This window comes from Pempheris klunzingeri, chromosome 12, assembly GCF_042242105.1.
Source record: "Pempheris klunzingeri isolate RE-2024b chromosome 12, fPemKlu1.hap1, whole genome shotgun sequence".
Lineage (NCBI taxonomy): Eukaryota > Metazoa > Chordata > Actinopteri > Acropomatiformes > Pempheridae > Pempheris > Pempheris klunzingeri.
The window spans coordinates 952,839-975,744 of record NC_092023.1 but is presented as its reverse complement, the minus strand read 5'-3'; the positions used below and the strand labels follow the sequence as shown (position 1 = coordinate 975,744).

At 43.7% G+C, this 22,906-nt stretch overlaps 1 protein-coding gene across 5 annotated transcripts in view; it reads right to left on the bottom strand.

Moving 5' to 3' along the window:
• macrod2 (mono-ADP ribosylhydrolase 2) overlaps positions 1 to 22,906 on the bottom strand; it is a 361,037-nt gene that overhangs the window by 105,440 nt on the left and 232,691 nt on the right. For all 5 annotated transcript variants that reach the window (XM_070840882.1, XM_070840883.1, XM_070840885.1 and 2 more), the window contains exon 6: positions 6,104 to 6,225. In XM_070840882.1, coding sequence (XP_070696983.1) covers positions 6,104 to 6,225 — 122 coding nt within the window. The remainder of the gene's footprint in view (positions 1 to 6,103; positions 6,226 to 22,906) is intronic.

Here is a 22,906-nt window from a genome sequence, read left to right as displayed (position 1 = left end):
ACGACTGGCTGGCTGGCTGGCCGCAGAGGGAGCTGGGTTATCATCACATCTTGTAGCTAATTGCTGATTGGGGGACATCCTGTAAAATCCTCTGCGACACATATATACATACTCTATACTCACATTTGAGCTACGTGTCTGGCTCTGCTCTAGATCTTCCATTGGTTTAACCACATGATAATCATGATAATCATGCTAGAAAACAAACAGAGGGACTAAAGCACAACATCCAGATAGAGCAGAACAAAAATGGAGAAGCTAAATTCACCTATTCTGCCAACATAGACACGGGCATTAACAAACAGTGTGGCCAATATTCTTGTTTTCACACGTGAGACAAAAAAAATGGGTCGCAGACAAACGTATTCACCTGACACTAGAGGGAAAAAGCTTTAGCATTGTCTCTTTCTTTAACAGCATTCAGCCTTCACACTCTTCAGTGACATGGGGGCCTTTATCTTCATAAAGCACAGGTACACGCTGCACAGTGCAGCAGTCTAAGGTACACGGCAGAAATGCACAGAATGCTTAAAACAGATATTTGGTAGAATGCTGGAAATCCATGAACAATTGACCTAGTCTGTGTGGAGCATCAGACAAATCACCTTTTAATTCTCTTAGAATCCTGAGCTAACTAACTGCAACACAGGCACATTCAGTCCACAGTTCATCTGCAATTAACTATTATTATTATTACTGAGTAAATATTGCTGTAAAGAACATAGCCTTGGTTTCTATTGTGCAGGAATTTAGTAGGAAGTAAATGGAATACTGGGTAACATGGAGACAAAGACCAGTGCGTTGTGTAAGAAGATCAGCAGTAAACCTCTCATTCTTCCAGTCCAATTAATGGCACAGTTTACTTTCCTGTGATCAGAAGCCAACACATTCAAGCCTCTAAACTTCTCGCAGCCATTATATAATTAAATCTGAAGTCGCTTGCACTTGCGGACAATAATTTACGAGAAAGGGTAGAGAAGCCAATAGAGGAAAAGTTTGTGCGCGATCTGTTCAGTGCATAAATGAAAATTAATTAATCACTTGGGGGGTCGGTGCACCAAAATGGAATAGGGTGGAGTACAAAGTCGTTAAGTTTGATATGATAGTATTTGGAAACATAAATAATGAAAAAGACCCTCCAGTGCACTTAAATACAGCAGTGAAAACACATTTTCAAATATCAGTGACCTACATTAAAGGTGGAACAGTAAAAGTTATTTACAGCGTATTTCATATTGTCCCTGAGAACAGAGGAGATGCTTTTAAAACTGGTCGGTCAAAACAGAATCTTAGACGAGGTTAAAGTCAGCTTGCCCTCAAAACTCCAGTGTGCCGTCTGTCCCGAAGACACCTTGGCCACTTATCCCACTGATACAGTGTTTGTTAGTTCTTCCCTTGCTGCTCCTGTCATGTTAAACAGATTATCTAGTGGAGTATCAGCTATCAGCTGTCATCTTCAAGCAGGGTGTGCGTGTTGATGTGTCACTATAAGATATCATTTGCAGAAATGCATTTTGGGAACACTGTCGGGCAAAATGAATGGGAGTTAATGCTCATAGCAGCCTTGGAATGAGCCCACAGAGAAGGGTGGCTAATCCTATCATTCTACACCATTCATCTCCAATCCACTTGGCTTTCAGCATTTTTCTCAACGGGCAATTTGTGGCTTCCCTGCTGGATCTCCTCAAAGCCAGTGTGTTATGACTACAAAACACTTCCAGGGCCGCCTGGGAGTCAGAGAGGAGGCCACTAAATGCAGTCTGCGACCCTGTCACTGTCCACGCTGACAGCTGAAAGCCCACTGCACGCTGCCAGAAATAGCTTAATGACAGACACTTTCGGAAAACATCAAATTGTGGCCCGTCAACGTCAAATTAGGAACAAAAAGGAGGCTCAGTTACCCACAAGATCATTAGCCAACAACCAAATGATCAATGTATCTTCATGACACATTTCTTCAGTTGATGCTGTCTCACCAGGACACCCCCCACAGAAAGCTAATCTAAATGAAATGAAACAATAATGTTGTTTTGGGTAAACATGGCTATTCTCTTTTATTCTGAAAGGTCACATTGTAAGGGTGTTTAATATTGTCAGAGTGGAAGGCTGAATGGCTTCCAGATGGTGGCGTCCCCCTCCACACAGCCTGTCTGTTTCTGCCTGACAGATGCTTCGCTTGCTTCCAGGGAAGAATCTGAGCAGCCTTCCATGACTAACCAAGACAGGGGACCACCATTAACCGTCTCCTCAGCTCCATGTACTGTACGGCTCTCCCTTCGGAGGGAAGACCCCCCAGGGCCCGACTGTACACAAGCACAGGACAAACATGCCCATGAGTGCACTGTCAAAACGCACATACACACAGGTGAAAACTCTTTTTCCACCAGATATAAAAACCTAACCTTGATTGCAAGAAATTATTCTCGGAGTTAGAAGATGTGATTGACACGTCTCAGTCAGTGGTTAAAAATATTATGCACCACACGGCACCATAACACGCAAATTAGAGAAAATCTATTTTTGCCTGTTGTCTTCTGAACATTCAGTCGGTGCAGTAGTGTGGTATCGCTGAGTTGTGAGTTTCCCAAACAATCTCAGCTGTTTCCAAATAGACCATAATAATATCCCATCCTCTGTGTATCAGAGCGACCATGATGAGACATCATTTAATACTGGCTCAAGCAAATATTGATAGCCTGCTAAAGCATCTCCACTCTTATCGACCAGCCAGGCAGTGTTATTATCACAATTCATGTCTTGAATCAATCCACCAAAAATCCATACTTCTAGCTATATTTCCTCTTCGGCTCCTCACCTGAGCCTCCTTTGGAAGCAAACAACATACTGTAGTGTACCAAGCACTGAGCAGAGGAGGGGGCTGTTTGACAATGTGCTGCTCATCCGCCCAGAGCTGCAACTCTGCACACAGGCTACACAGCTCCCACGACTCCCCTGTGTGATGTCGCACAGCCCAGCCGGCAACGCTGGCATCCTGGCTGTGGGCTGTGGTCAGTTGGAGCCCAGAGGGCTGTGACAGCCTGCTGCTCTTTCAGCTGCAGCAAAAAAGAGGCTAAAAAGCACTGAAGCATATGAGTCTTCTAGGCAGAGACGAAATGAGCAGCGAGCATTACAACAACACGGGCACATTCACATATGCCGCAGGAAGAAGCCCGTAGAAGAGACAGCACATGTAAGCACGTGGGCAGATACATGCTATCACTTTCCAGCAAATGATTCAGAAAAAAACGGCTCAATGAGGCCAGCCAGGCATCAGATATCCATCCAGAGACGGTGACAGAGTGAAAGGCTTAATGGCAGGTTTCTTGGCTCAGGGTGATCGTTGTTTTTCATCTGAATGCCATCAGTGAGGCTTAGAACTGCAGTTTTCCCTCTGTGGGGCAGGGGGGGGGGGGGTCATACAAACATCATGTGCAACTCTGCCTTCACATAATGAGTTTTAAACATTTAGACAGAAAATACACGATTACAATGTTCACTTTATCTGAAGAAACACTTACTGCCAAACATATTAAGCATCATCAGAAACATAGATGAATAAAAATGTCCCTGTCTGTCTGTCTGTCTGTCTGTCTGTCTGTCTGTCTGTCTGTCTGTCTGTCTGTCTGTCTGTCTGGGACATGTTACATAATGTTGAGAATTTAACACTGAAAAATGAAATGATGAAACAAGGGTCTAATTCTAATGCTGACATGATGGCTGGCCCCTAAGTAAGGGCTTTATGACTTTATGGACTAAAGGATATTCATTTACGCTGTTACTTTCCAATTAGCTTCAATAATTATACAACTTAGGACCTCAGAAACAAACCTCTACACTCAGTCAGGAACTGCCTCAGGTAGCCAAAGAGTCACATTTTCCTTCTTCCCCAGTGCCGTCCCAGTAGAGCTGTAGATCAGTGCTATCTGAACACTTCGGGACAGGAAAAGCTCTTCTATCTAATTTCGGACATCTGGGGATACCAGTAAATGTTCAGTAATACACACTGAGCTGCCCTACGGTAAAGGAAATGCATTTTCAGTTCTGAAATTCAGCAGTATTCCCAGTAAACTGCCTGTCTTGACATGCTACAGTCACAAAAAGAATTTGATGAGATGACTGTGGTAGCCTCACTGTTTTGTAGCCTAAAGGGTGGCTTTGAGTTCTAAGAAACAGGGATTAACTACCAAGCCCTGCTCCTTTTTAATCTTTCATGCTCAAGTTTATTTTGTGTTAGGCTTTGTTTTGACTCCTATTCCTTTGTAATGCCCTGGAATCCCCATTAGGGAGCCAGCCGTCTAGGATTCCCAAATGTGGCCCCCCCCCTACACCGTAGACCCACTTGGCGGGGTGCCCGTCTTCGGTGGGATCTCTCGTTTCTCTCACACAGCAAAGCTCATAGTGAGACCCTTTCAGATGAGTCAAAATGAGCTTAGTGCTGATCAGCTAACCAAAAACTTGGACACATTGTTCTCTGCACCAAGAGGCTGCAAGACTGTCTGTTAGCAAAGACTTAGGACCAGAGAACCCTTAGAGCCTCTCTTCAAGTAAGTCTAGCATGTCAAAGCAGGCTAGAGTTAAACTAAATCAAGGGCACAGTGTTGCTTAAAGAAACAGCTCTTTTTTTTTTTCTTTTGCTAAAAAGGATTTCTGTTGTCCTTGCAGCAAGGAGAGACGAAATATACTGTGGCTAACATAATGTAATGACTAGGCTCATCCAACGAGGCCAGTCAATCACAGAACACCACTGTTTTCACTGAAGGGCTGCTCAAAGGAACAGCTGTATAAATACATTAGACAGCATCCAGGCAGTTCCCACTAAAAACAGAAACTGTGTTTCTTATAAATATATGGATTATTGGATAAATAAATCAAGAGATAGGCCTAAACTAAATAAACCTTTGGAATGTGCCAGAAAAACAAGGGTTGGAACATTTGTGGAAGAAAATAGACAAGCTGGTGGTGGCCCAGTGCTGTAGGGAAGGCCGTCCCTCTGCCCACGAAGCCTCGAGCGAACCGCGGTGCTTTATTCTATTGTGACACTCTAATGTTATGTCATGCTTGTGGACGATCATATTTTAGTGGATGCAGCTGTCATTAGGAGAATTTAAAGATCAGCAGACATGCCGTTGATTTTCATATAACTTCAAAACACTTACCATAATGACTTCAGTCATTTGGCTTCACAATCCATTTAATTGCTACCTAGAGGTGTCTGCCACACTCACAAGAAGTCATCAACAGAGCATGAATTCGTCACAATCACGTTAAATGAAACTAGCGCTTGTCACCGCTCTTGGTCGGTACTTCCATTGATTGGCCTCTGATGAGGCTGCGGGGCAGTACGCCGGTGCTGGAGATGTGATTTGTGGTTATTTGGTGTGATACTGTTTTGTTTACCCTCTGTAGGCCGGACAAATCCATATATCACACGGACCAGACGAACACAAGCGCTCGAGGCTGAGGTGGCGTGCAGCGATCGGCTGCTGCCAGCTGTGGATTGTGTGGGCACGGTCACATCTAAAGCCCTCGTGATTCAGCCACATTCTTGTGAACTAAATCTTGTGCATTTGCAGTGTTTTAAAGAAGAATATGCTTCTTGGAGAGGTGGCACAGATTATATCAATATTACTCTTTGGGATTTGTGTTTTCTGGGAGACAGAAAATGATAAATTGCAAATGTTCATCAAAAGCCTTCAGAAAGGTCACAGCTCTGTAGCCTCACAGTGAGGAACTGTAACTGTTAACTGTGTCAGTATGGAGAGGTGTATACAAAGGCCTGCCTTTCATTTAATCACAAGCCAAAGTAGTCTACATGAAAAGCCCTCATTTGACAAACATGAAACATTACCATTCTGTTGTGTTCTCTGTTGCTTTTGTTTAAATAAAGACGATTAAGGCTTTTCAGAACTGTATCTAAAATGAAAGATGCTAAATCCTTTTGTCCTTGTACCTTTTCCAAATTTCCCCAAATTTTCAAACGCAGCTTTTTTCACTGAAGGCTTACTCACTGTCAAACAAAAACACAAAAGGATGTGATTTCTTTCTCTCTGGCTGTGCAGGGCTGAGACTAATTTCTCCTCAGATGAGTGTGTACTGTACTCACCACAGTTCTCAAGCCATGCTCCTTCATCAGCCTGAGGGAGTTCTGGTAGCAGGAGGTGAGGTCATTGGTCTCGGTAGGGCCCACGTGACCTCTGGCCACCGGGCCCACGGTGTGGATCACATCTGTCGGGAGGGGACGACACACAAAGCTCATTTCAGCACAGTCTACTTCTACCAAGGTTACATGGCCGGCAGTATTTCTAGCAGCGTAGCATAAGTGCAGTGCTGGAAAAGCTTTCTGTTTGCAATGCAGCTGAGCGGTCGAGCGAAAGTTTTTAGAGTCTGCAAAATCACCAACAAACCCAAATATTATAACGTTTGTCTTCACAATGAGACAATGGGGACAGCAACGAGCCGCTGCCTGGAATGAATGCATTTATTCAGTAAATGAAACAGCAGCTTACAAAGAAAATCAATTACAAGATTCTTTTATGCCATCTACTCAAATATTCATATCTCCTCCTGTACTCTCTTTCCCTTCGCATAGTAATGTCTTTACCTGTCAATCACTGGTCTCCTTGTCTAGCCCGGCCAGACTGGGGAATGCAGCTTCTTAATTGAATCATAGGAGTGATGACAGGAAAATAAGAGAATCTAAGCAGTGACTTGACAGAAACATAATCTCCCGCATTCTGCCTGACTACCCTTGGTCTTCTCAATGTGGAGCAGGGCAGGTCAACATCAATATACAAGAAGTATCTTTGTATCTCCCCCACAGAGTCCCAGAGAGGTTCGCCACAGGTGTTTACGCAGATTAACAGGAAGAATTTCAATGACAGTTAAAAGGCACTTTACTAAACATGACTTCTCTGTGCATATTAAAAATGCACAAACTGCATAAACCTGAAATTTCCTCCAAGAGATCATCGAGGTTTGGTATGCAGCCCCTGAAGCCACGGTGGAAGAATGTTTTCCTGTTTATTCAAACACTGTTGTGCTGCTTCAGACTGTCAGACAGCCGTCTGTGACTTCATTCAGCAGGACTGACCTGTAAGTCCCAATTCATAGCTCATTAAATATAGATCAACCATGACGCATACATTTGCAATTTAATGCATCAAGTTCCCTTTTCTGAGCACTAAAATATTAAACCCTGCTGGAGTCAGAATTCGGAGAGTTCAGACCTGGTTCAGGTGAGGGCACGGCAGCCTGTTTGTTCACCTCGTGTGTTTTCTTACACCTAACCTCGGCGTTTACTTCTAATATAAAACATTTAGCCTCACTTTCCCACTGAATAAATGAAGCCTATATTACTACTCTACTTGACCATAAATCATTTATAGATTAAATTTAGGTCTCAGTTGTATGTCTGGTAGCTTAATAGGTCAGGATGATAAAATGCACGGGGAAACACTATAATCAAGTGGCTTTCATTGGTGTTGCTTAAGCGGTGAGATTTTGTATTTGGGAGAGTCAAGAAACGAGAGGTCTGGGTGATCCCCAGCTCGGCTGAGGTTGGGCTGTAATGAGAACAGAACTGTCTGAAGTATTGTCTTTTTCCAGAATAGCAGGCTGAAAATTGCATAGCACAATGTGGTTATAATGGGACACGTGGCAAGTTGTTTTTCGTGCATAATTCATGAATTTCTTCACTACAAGAACGGCAACATGCCAATTAGAGTGTGGGCAAGCGCCAAAAACCAGACTACTGGTGAATTCATGAAAATTTAAACAGTTCTTATCTCACCAGTACCGATGTCTGCAGTCATACCCTCAACACTTCCACATCAAATAAATATTTATACAGCTGTGTTTCTGTAAGGTGAAAGACATATTTCACTTTGTAACTCGGGAGGTATATTACAGGAAGGACAGTTAGTTGCTGTAGAGCTCTGACAGCTGCTTCAATATCTCCGTAAACTAATACACATCCGACCTCTCCACCCTCGCTCTTGGAGGAACTGATGTTGTTTCGTTTAAAGGGAAAGTGACAGTTTTTCTTTACATTTTATTTGCAAAGAGCTGTTGGAAAACCATTAAGCTGCTGTAAAATTATAGTGACTTTATTGAATCATAATTTATAAAAGGCTTGTGAGCATGTACAGAAAAAAAGTGGGGTCTTCTGCATGGACACTGAAATCTAAATATTAATTTGAATTAGTTAACATTTGGCAATGTTAATAGTGTGGTGAATCAGCTATGGGCAATTTAACTGTGAAGATACTCTTGCTTAAAGGTTACGACACCCTCTAAGTATATGAAAATACTTTATTTTTTCTATGTGTGACTTTGGAAATGGTTATTTATGACTGCGGCGTTTTTCAATACATAAATTACACAAAGACGGTCTTCACAATAAGAGTTTGGCAGACAATCCATCCAGCATGGGTTTCTATCATCACTATTCTTTCTCTCCTGCTAGAACCCTCAGCTTTTATCGTTTCTTTGCATTCATTAGCTGACAGACACATTTCAGTGCCTCAGTGTGCACATTCCTACACATGTATGCCATTATCTCTGTGCAACATTTGGACAAGAGCACATAAATCTCTATAGTTGAAGAGATTACTAGTCGTCCTCTTGTACTTCGGGGGCATTGGGCTTGATTGCGGGGGCGATAACTGATGCAGAAAACATCAAGAGAAATGTCCTGATGAAATACATTAAAGGGAAGCTCTTGTTTGGTGTGTTGAAAGGAAAATAACCAGTGAATATCAGAACATTTTAAATGTTCACACCAAAAGTAACATTCTGTAACCCCGAATTGTTAAAAAAAGATTAACTCATTCACCAAAAAAATAAAATACGCCACAGCCCATCCTTTCAAAACATACCTGTGAAGAGACAGAACAGGACAACAAAGGCTAAATCATTAGACCCGGCCGAGCCTCGTTTGCTCTCAGCATACAAAATAAGTCATTAAGGAATTTAACAGAACTCTTCCTTATCACACAAACCCTAAAATCCCTGCTGCACACACCTCCTTCAAGACCCTCACCTTACCAATGCCACAAGTGTTCGGTGTGCTTCCATTCCCAGCTATGTTTTTTAACAGTTTTCCCTCCCAATATCTCTCCTGGAATTGTTCATTGTGGTCTGTAGCTTGGGGCTACAAGGTCAGTAACACAATTGAACCAGCAAAGACTGATGATTGCCATTCAAAACGTGCTTTCTTTCCACACGAGCCCACCGGCTCTGCAAAGAGAAACAAACAAACACAAACACGACAGACGGAAACAAACCAAAAGACGCTGCTGCAGCTTCGTCGCATTTATAAGAGCCAAAGGATAATTATGTGTTAAACTCTTAACTCAATGTGTGAGGACCAAATTGAAAACCGTAACGAGGACCGATACCGTCTATAGTGCTCCACACTTTGTATTCTACACCAACACTGACTATTTACTTTCCTCGGCACATGTCTGATATGTGTCCTCTCTGTTACTACGACCACTCAGGATGGTTCTTGAAAGTCAATTTAAAAAACACATGTAGCAATCAAGACTATCATGCCATTAAATTATTTGGTCCCATTTACTTAAATCCTATTCAAGCAAAAACCAACTTCATGCATATGTATGGAAGTTACTTAAAGAGGAATTATAGGGAACTTAGAATGCACATAGGGTTTCTCTGAATCCCCTCAGAAGCACAGTGAGTAGAAGTTATACATCCTGTGGTTTGTTGGGGAAAGTGTCTCTATCACAGGAGGGACCCTGGAGATTAATGGAGCAAGTATCAAGACAGAATGCTCCTAAATGTTCACTCATCAGGTACAAAGTGTATTCATTAATTAGCAGGAGTGCCAGACATAATTCTCATGAGCACTTGTGACATCAGACTGAACATAATCTTTATTTGTACCAGGAAGAATGTGAATTCAGGAAGTGATAGTGTGACAGTGTCTTAATCTGATCCATTTTCAATGAGCAGCCATCGGTTTCACTAAAGAGACGCCAGCAAACACATCAGATTCTGGTTTTGGTTGGAAAAAGAAGCTTGTTTTGCCTCCATAGAGACATTCAGCAGGTGCTCCACACCTCAAGGTGTTGGTTCATTTAAAACGGGACTAAAACTCTTTAGTTTGTGCTGGAGATGTTAAAAGAGGATGTCCAGACCGACACAGATATAGAATACTAAAGCACACCATACGGGGAAAACTGTGACGCAGGATATGTTTTCTTAATGCAGACTATTCAGACGTCAAGACTAATCTTGACACATTCCTCTAAACTGCATGGGCTTTACAGGGCGCGCTGTGCAGCTGCATTATGTAAGAAAACATAAATATCAGATGGGAACTCAATATTGGCACATTCTCGATACTAAAAGATTCAGATCAGGAGCAAAAAAAAATAAAACTACATCCTGATCTAGACATTCCTGGTGGTGAGTGACCTTCGATGAGCCCGGTCTTCCCGGGATAGACTGGGCATGAAATGACCCCTTAACGCGCCAACTGTGGAGCATGTGTGAACATCTTAAGACAAGCCTGCTAAAATATTCCTCAGCTGAATAACTACCAAGGGGACATGCTCACTTCAAAGACGCCACTTTTTTAGCTACTAAAAAATCTTTTGAAATATCTAGACTTCATTTAGAGGAGAAGTGCTGTGCTATTTCAGAGAGGGAACAGCACTTCACAGCCTAATCAATCTTTCATTTTTACTTGCCTGTACTGACTTTGAGGCTGCTTTACTATTCCACATAATAACACTTCCATAAGGCTGAAAATACTTGAGCACTGTTACTGTAGTGTGACTGCTCCTGAAAGGTCCCATTCTCGCCAACACCCGTTACAACCGTTTGTACCAAAGAGATATGCGGATATGGGAGCCTCATTTAGATCTATTATAATTCATAAGAGCCAGCAGACAATGATCAAACCACTTCTGTGTTGCCCATGGCAATTATCTTTCATGCTTAAGAATCAACAAAGCACATAATGACTCACAGCCCATTAAGAAATTCAGCCAAAATTGAAATTAAATGCAGTCACTCTTTTTATGGCTTCAGCCAGGTTTTGTATGGAGAGTGGACTGAAGGCTTATTAGTACACGAGGACCTTGCTAACAGAATTAAGAGTCTCTGTAAAGTGCTATGACTGACGCTGAAAGTCAGTGACTGCATTTTATGTTCCGCTGTCTTGATCTCGCTGTGGCAGCTGAGCTGTTTTCTAATTACTTTAAAGTCAAGATGCAGCTCAGAGACGGTCTGACTCTAATTGTTAAGGGTGGACCAGCACAATGAAGAGGCACATATATATCATTCCCAACAAAAGGTTGCATAAAGATTCCTGGTTGTATGAAAACGGTCTGTGACAGAGGTGGCTGCAGCATGAAGCCATGTGATTTGTTAAATGTAGGAGCAGATGCTTGGTGTTGTGCAACAACTGCCTGTCTCATGTTCTCAGACTTTAAGAAAGACTGTACAGTATAATGTTTCCTCTGATGCATTATAAGGAGAAGAAGAAGGAGGAAGATCAATAGCATAACACAGCACTCACTGAAATCTCTCTTCTGAGCTTCATTAATATTGAATTTCTTTTGTTGCTCTTTTCCCCAAAACATAAACAAACCAAAAAGGAAAGTAAGACGCAGGAGAGCAGGAGAGGACCAGCACTTAAAGGGTAATTCACCAATACGGCACGCTGGGTACAAATCAATGGCCGAACTAGTCTTTATAGGTTGAACCCTCTCAATAATGTTGCACTTGAAGGCAGCACCTTGATCTGTGAGGCCAACGCAGGTGTTTTAAACATCTCAGTGGTCCATCGACTGTCCATCATCATCAGAACCAGAGCGCAGTGAGTTCAGGGCTGTTAGTGGGTTCAATCTATCATTACAATCATTATCGCTGTAATGATTGTAATTATCATTAATAACAGCAGTGGTAGAGGGTATTAAGCAAACTTCCATTAATGCCATAAGAAGTAAACTCTCTCTCACTTTCCACTCACACATTGTTTAGCTTTGCCATCCGATCAAAATAAAGCATCAATTCTTTCATTTATCTATAATATCAGCGACCGCTTCCACACCAGTGGCTGCGAAGTAAGAAGACGAGTCTATCTGTTGTCAATCATGACGCCGTCTGATTGAAGCGTTCAATGACCCATGACAAAGAAAAAAATAGAGGGAGAACTGACATCCTGCTTGAAAGGGCTCTCAAACGTTTCCCCTTCTTTCATCTCTACATATATCTCACTGTCAGTGTGTCAGAGGGGCTCACAGCTTGTTACAGATTTGGCAGGTGAGGATCCACCTCACCTGTGTAGCCAGGAGCTCCAGCTGGGGAGAACATTTACAGATAAATCCAGCACATACTTTAGCTTCCTCTTCCCCTACTGTGCACCTTAGAACTACTAAACAGCCTGAGTAGTGGGGGGCATGTCGTTGGGCCATTAACAACAGAACTGGTTAGAATATATAAAGATGAATATGTCACTGAAACACTTCACATGTTCCCAAAAAGAACTGCAAACAGCTGAAAGAGGAACTTCGGTCCAGAGCCACAAATTACACCTCATGACAGACTGGGGGAGGCGGCTGGGTGTGAAGAGTGTGTGTGTGTGTGTGTGTGTGTGTGTGTGTGTGTGTGTGTGTGTGTGTGTGTGTGTGTGTGTGTGTGTGTGTGTGTGTGTGTGTGTGTGTGTGTGTTTCATGGCCGGTTTTGTGGGTGACGGGGTCGAACTCTCGGCACCTAAAGCAGGTTACCGCGGCTCCCTGGTGGTTCTTTGATGGCTCAGGGGCCATAGATTTCAACATTAATCAGGTTGGTGTATTTGCACTTCTCATTCCCACACAAGTCAGTAAACACGCTGCTCCTTGTATGAGCTGGAAAAGGTTCAGATAAAGGCTGAATTATATCCAAATAAAACAGTATGTATTGTATATAGTAGATGGCAGCCACTGCCACTCCACTCTGTATTCCATAATACCCTCAAGAGTGACCACATTCCCAGTAATTAAGTATATTTTAGAGTGATTGCTAGTCTGGACCCTCGCAGCATGCACACAGCTGTTCCCATGTTGGTCGCTGAGGATTACTAAATGAAGTGTGTACACCCACTCGGACATGGAACTGGTGTTGTCATGGTGACAGAGAGAGCAGAGTGATCCCAAAACACTCGCCGGAGCTCCTGTCTGAAAGACGGGGGCTCTTTGCAGACCTGCAATCGTCTGCCGCATGCCGAGCAGATACAGTTGTTAGTGCATTAATATTCCCTTCTTTAAAAATGGATTAAGGGTGTCTCAGTGATTATTCATACACTTGGCTTTCAAAGAGCTTTTCCATTGTGACTGTCATTGAGATTCTGTCACACTTAAACAGACTAAGGGGTAAAGAGCAAGAGAGCGAGGAAGGATGATGACAGAGCATCACGCACACGTGCAATATCACAGGACTGTTACTGCTGATCATGAACAATAACTATTTAATACAAGAGTTCACACGGAGCTGGAACAGTTCAAACTTCAATGACATGTTTAATGCATGACGCTTACTGTACGTTACATAATTAATCACTTGTGATGTACTGTATATCACGCCGAGGCCCCTTCGCTACCATTTCCTCCACTGTGAGAGCAGGTGTCCCTCTGAGAGCATGACATTTTCATGAAGCACCGATCAGCACTTCTCCATACTGTCAATCATTACACCGACACACTACAGACATGTGCAGAACACAAGAACAGCACGATAACGTCCACGCTGCCTTCAAATGTCAAGAAGCTCTTGGAGTGAAAGAAAAGACCACTTAATTGGAAAGCCATCTCTCAACCTGCTGGCACACATTCTTACTACTTTACTGTACCGAACAGAAGGTGAGGTGTGTGTGTGTGTGTGTGTGTGCACTGGCCTCACACTGAAGGACAAGAACACTGGGGGTGTGTTGATTGTTTTGCTGTACACATGCTGTAAGAAAGGCCCTGGTAGAGTCTACAGGGACGACGGGCCCCGAGTTAAAACAGAGGGAGAAAGTCACTGAGCAGCACCACCAGCTGTTTCCACTGCTCTGGGCTTTCTATAACATTCCTCTAAGCTTGAATGAGCTGCCAGGTGACTCTGCTCTCAACAGCACTCACTACTTCTGCTGCTCGCTCTTTTTCCTGTTTTTCAAAGCATTTTCTGTTTTGTTTTGTTTTTTTTCTCTTTTGGAATAAAATAGGAATATGAGAGTAGGTTTCCCTGCACGAGGAGAGACCGGTGATGTACTAAACAAATCATGCACCCACAATTTGTAGACATAAACACCAAGACGATAGCAAAGTGAATACACAGCATGTTATACCGTGCTGATGTGGTCCCAACAGACACAGACACAAGCACATGACCTATATATGTAACAGGGAAATCACTTCTAATAACTAACATATAACCACAGGATTTGTTGAACAAATGTAGTTCATTTCAGCTGCTCCGTCACATGAACTCCATCCATGTTTGTCTGTAGTGTGTCTGCAGGCGTGACGTGGCTATGTGGTGATGGAGCTCAGAGCCAGCCAGCATGCACTGGAGCTGTTGTGTGAAAGAGGAAGCAGCCCTGCTGGGCAGCATCAGGAAAATACAATTTTGATGTTCTTGTACGACATGGGACCCCCCCGGAAACACCTGAGAGAGACACTGTTGATGAGTCTGAGAGGGCTGGCAGACTATGGGCAGGTCACCTAAATCTGAATTCAATGGGCAGATGTAATCCATTCAAACACATACAGTTGGGAGCTACAATATTTATTGTTCACTTACTGGTTCGCCTGCAGCAAGGTGCCCTGCTATGACAGAGCTTCAAAAGAAACCCAGTTTTAAAGGACTGTTTGCTTTGTAGTGGATGTACAGAACAAAGCTCATGCGTCGTGCAGCCAGTGATGCTGTCACCTGACTTCAGCCGCATCTCATCACTTTTCTGAGCAGGGCACCAAACAGCCGGGGCAGTACATCATAATTCTACGTGGGTCTGTGCAAGCAGGTCCTTGAGCTGGTGAGTTGAGCTTCATGAATCTTTCAAATGTCAGTAAGGTTTACACACACACACACACACACACACACACACAGAGTTGTGGAGGCACAGCTGCAGGGAGACTGAAAGTGACGTGGCCTTCACAGACGCTCTTACCCGTCATTTCAATTAAGACATATGCACCTGTGGACGTGGAAGTGATGAAGAAAGACACTGCGGGTGGAGAGATTAAGCACGCTCTCGTTCAAGCAACATGTGCCGCATGTTTCTAAATGATCCAAATGACATTAATTACAAAGGCTGTGTTTGGTAAGTAAGGTCAGCAAAGGGGAGAACATAGTATTGAGTGATAATCCTGTATTTGACCAGCACCCTCTAATTGTTTGAATTCTCCTGAAGTGATATTTACTGAATCAATGGACAGAACAGTAACGTATAATCAGAAACCTTTTACTTGATATTTTGATATTGTGCTTTGTGAAGCCAACTGTTAATGAAATCTAAGGTTAATAAAAATATCCAATTTAAAATTCTATCCAAGTTAAAGTGTGGTTCTAAATCTTAATAACAACTGAAAATCACCTGTCAACTGTGTTTGGAGCTCAAAATTATGAAAATGATTCGCTGTCTTCATTCTGCTTTCAAGTTTCGCTGCTTCTCTGCTCCTGTTTCCTTCTAAAAGACTTGACAAAGTGAGCTACTGTATATTACAGCCCAGAGCAAATAAATATTTTTGTTAATCAGATAATAACTTTTGGCCTTTTGCTCTTTCAAATGAATGACGAACTCTATAATTTTGGCAAGTGGAGACGTAGCTGTGGCCCCGAGGCAGGACATTTTTTTTTTTCCTCCCTCTTATTTTTGGAGTTCAAAGTAATATGATAATGCCACAAGGCCTTTGAAAATCTTGTTACTACATATCAAAAAAATTGTCAGACAGTTGCTAACATGCTGACATTCACAAGGCTGCAATAAGAAAAAACTGCAGGGGGCTGCATCATCTCATGCTTAAAGAGCCGCTCCCCCCGAGGCTGGACCGAGGCCTGTCGTCATCTGAATGTGAAGCAGTTATTTCATCTGGCCTCATTCCAGGACGGACTTGTGCATCTTCTCTGTATACATAACAAAGCTTTTTACACTTACATACCAGTTGTGTGTGAGTCAGCAGAGAGGGAAGCGTTAGCACTCATTTAGAAGACGCTGACTTGATTTATGAATAGATTCATTTATTCCGTTGAATCAGTTAGTGCTGTTAATATATCTGTACTAACACAAGCCTCCTGAATTTTGTAAAATAAAATGTCCTTTGCACACTTTAAAAAACATCGTACAGATAAAGATAAAGACGGGTCAGCCCTTTTCCTTTTTCCTGCTCTCCGTCTGGCAGGAACGAGCGACGCTGAGGTTCGTCTCAGCCCAAAGCTCCTACAAATAGACAGCCCACTTATCAACTCCTTTCACATGCAGGGTGCCACTCATTACTCACGTATTCATAGCCTGTGCAGTTCAATTACTAGGCTAATCACAACAAACTATCTCCTTCACTACTGAACCAGCTGCCTGGGTAATGTGGGCCTGAGGGATTCAATGAAGCTAATCAGTTCGATGTTCACTGTTTTCTCCAAGATTACCACTGCGGCTACATGCTATTTTCTCTGCATTATCTCATTTTGACCAACAATTTCATGACACATTAAAAGAAGCAAAAACCACTCGTGCATATTCGATAAAAATGTGAACATGAGACCCTCATTGGTTTATTAATAACCACTCATTTTCACAGCAGTGGTCCGTGTGAGGGGAAATAACAGTACGATAACAGTGCTGACTTCACTCTGATTCAAGTCATGGAGCCACAGTAGTCCGTCCGCAGCACACAGCAGCATTCAGAGAAACCTTCTATCTTTCTCTGCATCACCTGTGGGCACTTTGCTAGTTTAGAGTATGACCTCCCTCAAATGACAGGAGAATGACTATGGTGGTCCTGTTTTTCCCAGAGACTGCTGCTGGTGGATCTGGGGTATGGCCCCATTACTGCTCCACCTATGAGGGCCACCAGAGCAGCCTCTCAAACTGGGCTTGTTTCAGGTGCCCCCCCCTGAAAAAGCTGTGACAAGGACCCATCCAGCTAGTGCTGTCTCACAAGACCTGGACCCTGAAAGATGCACTCTGCCATCCACTCCCACGCTTACTGTACAGAGACGGATTATCTACAGCAGCGTCAGAACTCGCCCATCAGTGTGAAGCACTTCTGTGAGAGGTCCACATAGAAATAAATGGAGGTCATTCTCACACTCCTCTCCTCCATCAACGCTCCTCGCCCCTCCCTCCTGACACCCACAGAGACAGTTTCAGGGCCCCATGTGGATGAAGAAGTACTGTGACCAAACTCCTCCAGGGAGGGAGGCTCGACATAAAGAAGGCACCCACCTTGCAGTGGTACACCTGCCACACGATGCTTCAAAGTACAGAGAACACACATACACAGAGTGCTGTTTCTGCAAGAGCTGAGAGAAACATGCTCTTATGGGAATACGTGACTCCTAGTATAACATATGGCCACATAGCGCAGCACAGATCAAACATGTTGGAATAGAAGGTACCACACAGCGGGCTCACGTGCGCTGGATGCTGATGCTTTGGATTGATGCTATAGTAAAATCTCATTAGCTGCTGTAGTGGAGCCTGGCCTGCTGCTGTCTTTTTTCAATTCTGCTTCTTTTTTGTCTTCTTCTCTGTGCCTCTGTCAATCTCTTTTCACATCGTCTTGTATCTCTCTGTCTCTCTGTGGTGTCGTAAATGATATCTGTTGGATGGACTGGTGGATTTAGCGGAGGTTTATGTCTAGAAAACACAAGGTCATGCGTAGCAGCGGCCGGCTCCCCACCTGCTTCACTGCTATTTGTTTGCCGTGTGTATTTATCACAGATGCAGCCATTTCTGCACAGAGGGCTGTGCCACGCTGTGCATACGCTCACTTTGTTACCCCCGACAGAAATGCCTCACCAGGGAGAAGCCTTTAGTAGAGCACATATAAACTCTTGCCTTTTAGTAGCTTGGGAAATGCTGCAATACATACATTTATGGGGTCTGTTTCTGAGCGCGATACTAAACTCAGAGTTTGACCTTGCCACTGCTTTGTACAGGCTTTTCAAAAATGCTGACGTGGCCGTTTTAAACAATGGATAATTAATGCTCTATTTCCCATTCCTAGGAGTGGTTCAGATATCTGGTCATGTCATCAGAGAGGGTACATTAACAAACGGTGGGGCTTTTACACAACACAAAAAGGGAGTTTGGGTGGGAAGTTTAGATGTAAAAATGGAAACATTTGCTGGAGTGGTCCCATTTTTGGTTAAGAGAAGTGGAGCAGCAACATGTTGGCCTTCCAGCTGCCCCCATCTGAGCCATTAGATAATGAAAGCAAACAGGAGATAACAGAGTGCTGCTAGATGTCTCAGCAGGACGGCATTAATGCGACTAATGGCACCGTGCACTTTAGGGTGAGCTTTTGATGGCACGGGCTGATGTTTCCATATGTTCAACAAACAAGGGAGGCCCCACATAGCTGAGTCAAACTGGTACTACGAGCAGCGTTGGCCCCGGTGCAGCATGATGGACGGGAGGCTATCCCTGTTCCCTCCCCCTGCACCCATAATTCATAACAGTCCGGCCGTTTGCACAACAGTCTCTTGTTCTTCAGAGTATTTTGGCAATCAGAGCCACATGCTGCATGACCATTTATCTTACTTTTACAAAAATGTGGGCTTAATGAGATAATTTGGGGCACGATGCTAGATTGACGTGGCAGAAGAGCTTCAATGTGTGGTCTCTACACAAGCAGAGTACAGGTCAGGGGTATGAGAACTTGTTAGTTGTGAGCAATAAATGGTGCAGGCGGACTCTTTCGGCTGACACATACTCTAGAGAGCAAGAGAAATTACCGGGGGACCTTAGTGCTGGATGGAAGGCACAGTAGGACTAAAGGGAAATGTTTCTTAGCTCCAAGTTGCACAAGGTGAGCTGAGCAATCAGCCGTCAGTTTCACCCCGGCTAAGAGAAACTATTTACCCTGAAGGCTGGAAGTACACAAGCAGGTCTCCCTTTCTGCCAGATCCAGCAGATGCCTACTACCACCATGGTGACCTTTAAAATATGCCTCACCATCTGATTTCAGTTTGGAGCCCAATGTAAGGAGGGGCCGGCAGTGAAACAGTACAGAGAAATAAAAAGACCGTAGAGATGCACAAAACTCACAAAATAACACGGTGATACTTAGCATTCACTGCTTTTCTCATAGAGGGAGAATCAATTGAAATTCCTGTTATCAAAAACTTTTCCTTCCAAACAGTACCACAGAACTTTATAAAAACCTTTATTTTTTTCAGGTATCAAAGACAAGTCGAGCAAACACTGTTTTCCATTCAGGTACGTCTGGGCAGCGGGACCGTGTGGAACAGAAGGCTTGTAAAAGCCAAGAGGATTCTCTTTTAACAGAGAGACAAAAAATAAAAACAACCTCTTAAATCCACCAAAAGCATCCAAAAACACACAGACACATCAGTCAGATAGCACTTCTTCAAAGTAAACCCGCTCAGGATATGAAATGAAATGATGAAGAGCAGGTGAAAAACATTGCACACATCAGTGCTGCCGCTCAGACAGAGCTGAAAATAGTTCTCCACACCTGAGTGGAGAGACAGACAGAATCTAAAGGATGGACAGCAATTCAAGGCTGCTGTCGGCCTGCCTGTACACTTCAGGGTAAATGATAGAAACAGATGAGTTTTACACTCCAAAGCCCCACAGCTGACAATTATATAACTGGGTAAGGTGAGGAAAGATGACGCAAGCACTAAGATATGGATACATTTATAACTTCATTACACTCTAAGAGTTCCTGACAGTTTAAATTGTCTGTAGGATATCCGGAGCATATCCCAAAGCTCAGGCTGTTGAAGCATCTGTCTACTTATGGGGAATATTTTTGGTTTTCTGTAGTCGGCCACATTTTTCACTCGCTCGAGCGGCAAAATCTTAAAATCATTCCCAAAACTCTGTTAACCAGAAGGTGAGGACTGGAGTGATAGTTTCTCTTAGAATGTGTTAAAAGCCTGGCAGCAGAGTTTTGTGTAGGAAGCAGTCTTGCATGTTTTACCTGCTTAGACCAGAATAAAGTGCATTGTAATAGTGAACTCTGGAGGAGATAAAAGCATAGATGACCTTTTCTAGATCTGCAAATATAGCAGATCTCCAGTGAGATCTCCAAAGAGACATGCAGATGGTGTTAAAAAGATCCTATTCCACATGATTCATTGGGATACTGTGGAAGTTGGCCTTAAGCACTTAAATAATGACACAGAATGTGCCTCCTACAAAAAGCTGCAGGCAGCTTTCATCACTCAGTACAGCAGCAGCTGAGGACGGAGTCGCTGCGTCCTCTTTCCTTTGAGCAGCAAACGCTGTTAATAAAGTGGATGGATACATCAAGAAAAATAGTGCATGTCAATGTATACCTGCTTAGCATTAAACTGCATGATCTCCCTCACACTGATTACCATGTTGTCATAGAAACAGTGGCCACAAATCAGTCTGCCAACACACAGCTAAGGAGAGGATTCATACCTCATGTGAGCCGCTGCACAATACAGCCTAATCATTCATTTGTAACTGTATGTAGCTGGAAGATGCACCTGTACACATGTAATCATTAATGTAGGAATCGTACAGAATGTTCAGCATTTGCAGGTTGAACAAGTGTAAACAGTATTTCTATTAATATGCAGCATCTGATAAAGTATACAGTAACAAATGAGGAATTACAGCCCTATGTAGATCTAATCTTATTGGTTGTTTACAAAGTGCAGTTCCTCTGAGACACTTGATCAAAGACTGCTTCTTCTGCACTGCCAGTGACATCATGTGTAAACACTGAGTGCTGCAGTGTGTGTGTGTGTGTGTGTGTGTGTGTGTGTGTGTGAAAGAGAGAGTCTCTGGAAAATAAAAGACTGGAGGCAGGGGCCTTCTCCCATGTTGAGACTTGGATGAAAATTTTGTGCGAATACAGCAAAAAGCCTGTGACAGCGTGCTTAATTATTTTTGGCTGTAGCAGGCCCTGCCACTGCCTGGTTTTGCCCAGCGGTGCCTGCCTCTCAGGGGGGCAGAGACATGCTGCCATCTGGGGGTGTGTCTACCCCAGCCTCGTTAGCATAAACCTAACTACAGATTCATGAAATTACCTCAGAGACGTCTTCAGAATACACACAGATCTGTGGCTATGGTAAACACTCTGCCCTTACTGCAGTTCTCATAAATAAACAGATAACATACCATTTCACCTTGCAGTATCTGCAGTGAAGAAGAAAATGGAAAGGTAACCTCAGTGGACGTGAAAATGAAATATGAGAGTGTAAAATGGGGGTAAATGCGCTTGCTGGTGTTTTCTTTAAGCATCTGCTAAGGTGGGGTGTGACATTGCTGAGGTAGGCTACTGGAAGGGCACAATGTCTCCCAGATGACTTAAGGAGGAAGTTTCTCTCACTTGCACGTTGCTCTCCACACACTGAGAGAAGAGCAGTGGGAAACAATATATTCCTCGAACTTTCAACACCTCTCAAAATTTATGTCAAGACAAACGTTGTTTGTTTTCCTCAGTCTGCCTTCGCTGGAAGTCGCAGCCCCAAAGAGAAAAGGGGAAAACAAAGGCTCCTGCTTCAGTGAGTCACCACCTTCCCAGCCCCGCTCCTCTACTGGCCTCCCATTGAGCCAAGAGAAGAAGCAGGCTGCCGGACGATGGCAGGAACCCACCGCTGACCTGGGAAATAAATCCTTTAACAGGTGGCTAGCATGGAGGGGAAGGGCTAAATCAGCAGCCCACCTTCCTGCTGCCGGGGAGGCTGGCTGTTTTATGTGCCTTAATTACACAGTCCTCCAAAACCATCATCCCAATCCTCTCCTGCTCAGCACCCACTGCCCTTGATTCACCCTCTGACTCCAAGGAGCAGCACACACACACACACACACACACACACACACACACACACACACACACACACACACACAGATGCAGTCAAGCACATGCTAGCTTTCCACCATCTATGTGATCATTTCAATTCAAGAGTCACGTTGGGTTAACACACTGTAACATCGAGATGTGGGACAGTTTGTCGGCATATTAACTACAGAGCGTTTGCAACATGGCGATGGAAACACGCACAATGACATTTCACAGACAGGTAGAGGACGGTATGTCGGGATATCTATTCATTGATCCACTTTCTGAATGATACCACTGGTTTTTGGCCCTGGACTCCATGGGGAGAGCAGCCATGTGTAGTTTTGTCAGTCTCTGTAGCTAAGCAACTGAGCATTACAGTGAAAGAGACCAGTGCTTGCGGCGGTTGCTAGGGAACTGCTAGAGAGTGTTACCACTTGTGAATGGTGCTCCGATAGATCAGCCTCTAATGGTTCAGGTCTGATGGAGCTTCGCCTAGAAGGAGATGAGGGATCGGCAAGTCGGCAGCACGCTCCATCTCACCAGCTATACCATATGTCACAGCCGACAAGTCTCTGGAGTCCCACGCATCAGCACACATAACAACCACATGAAAATGATGGCAGGTTTCTCCTCAATAGGAAACCATTTGCATAGAAGTGGAGACTGAATAATTGAGAGGTGTGGGAGAGAGCAGGGTGGCTGAATTGGGATGAAGGGATGTATGCCTGCCAGCCAAATCCATTAGCCAGGCCTTGCTTGGCCAAGGCAGGCAGCTGATGGGAAGGCTCTGTTATCGGACACTAAAGGACACTAGGGCTGGCCATCACCACGCCTGCCCTCTCTACACTTTGCCGCAGGGGGAGAGAGAGAGAGAGAGACAGAGAGGAAAAGGACAGGAGGAAAAATGA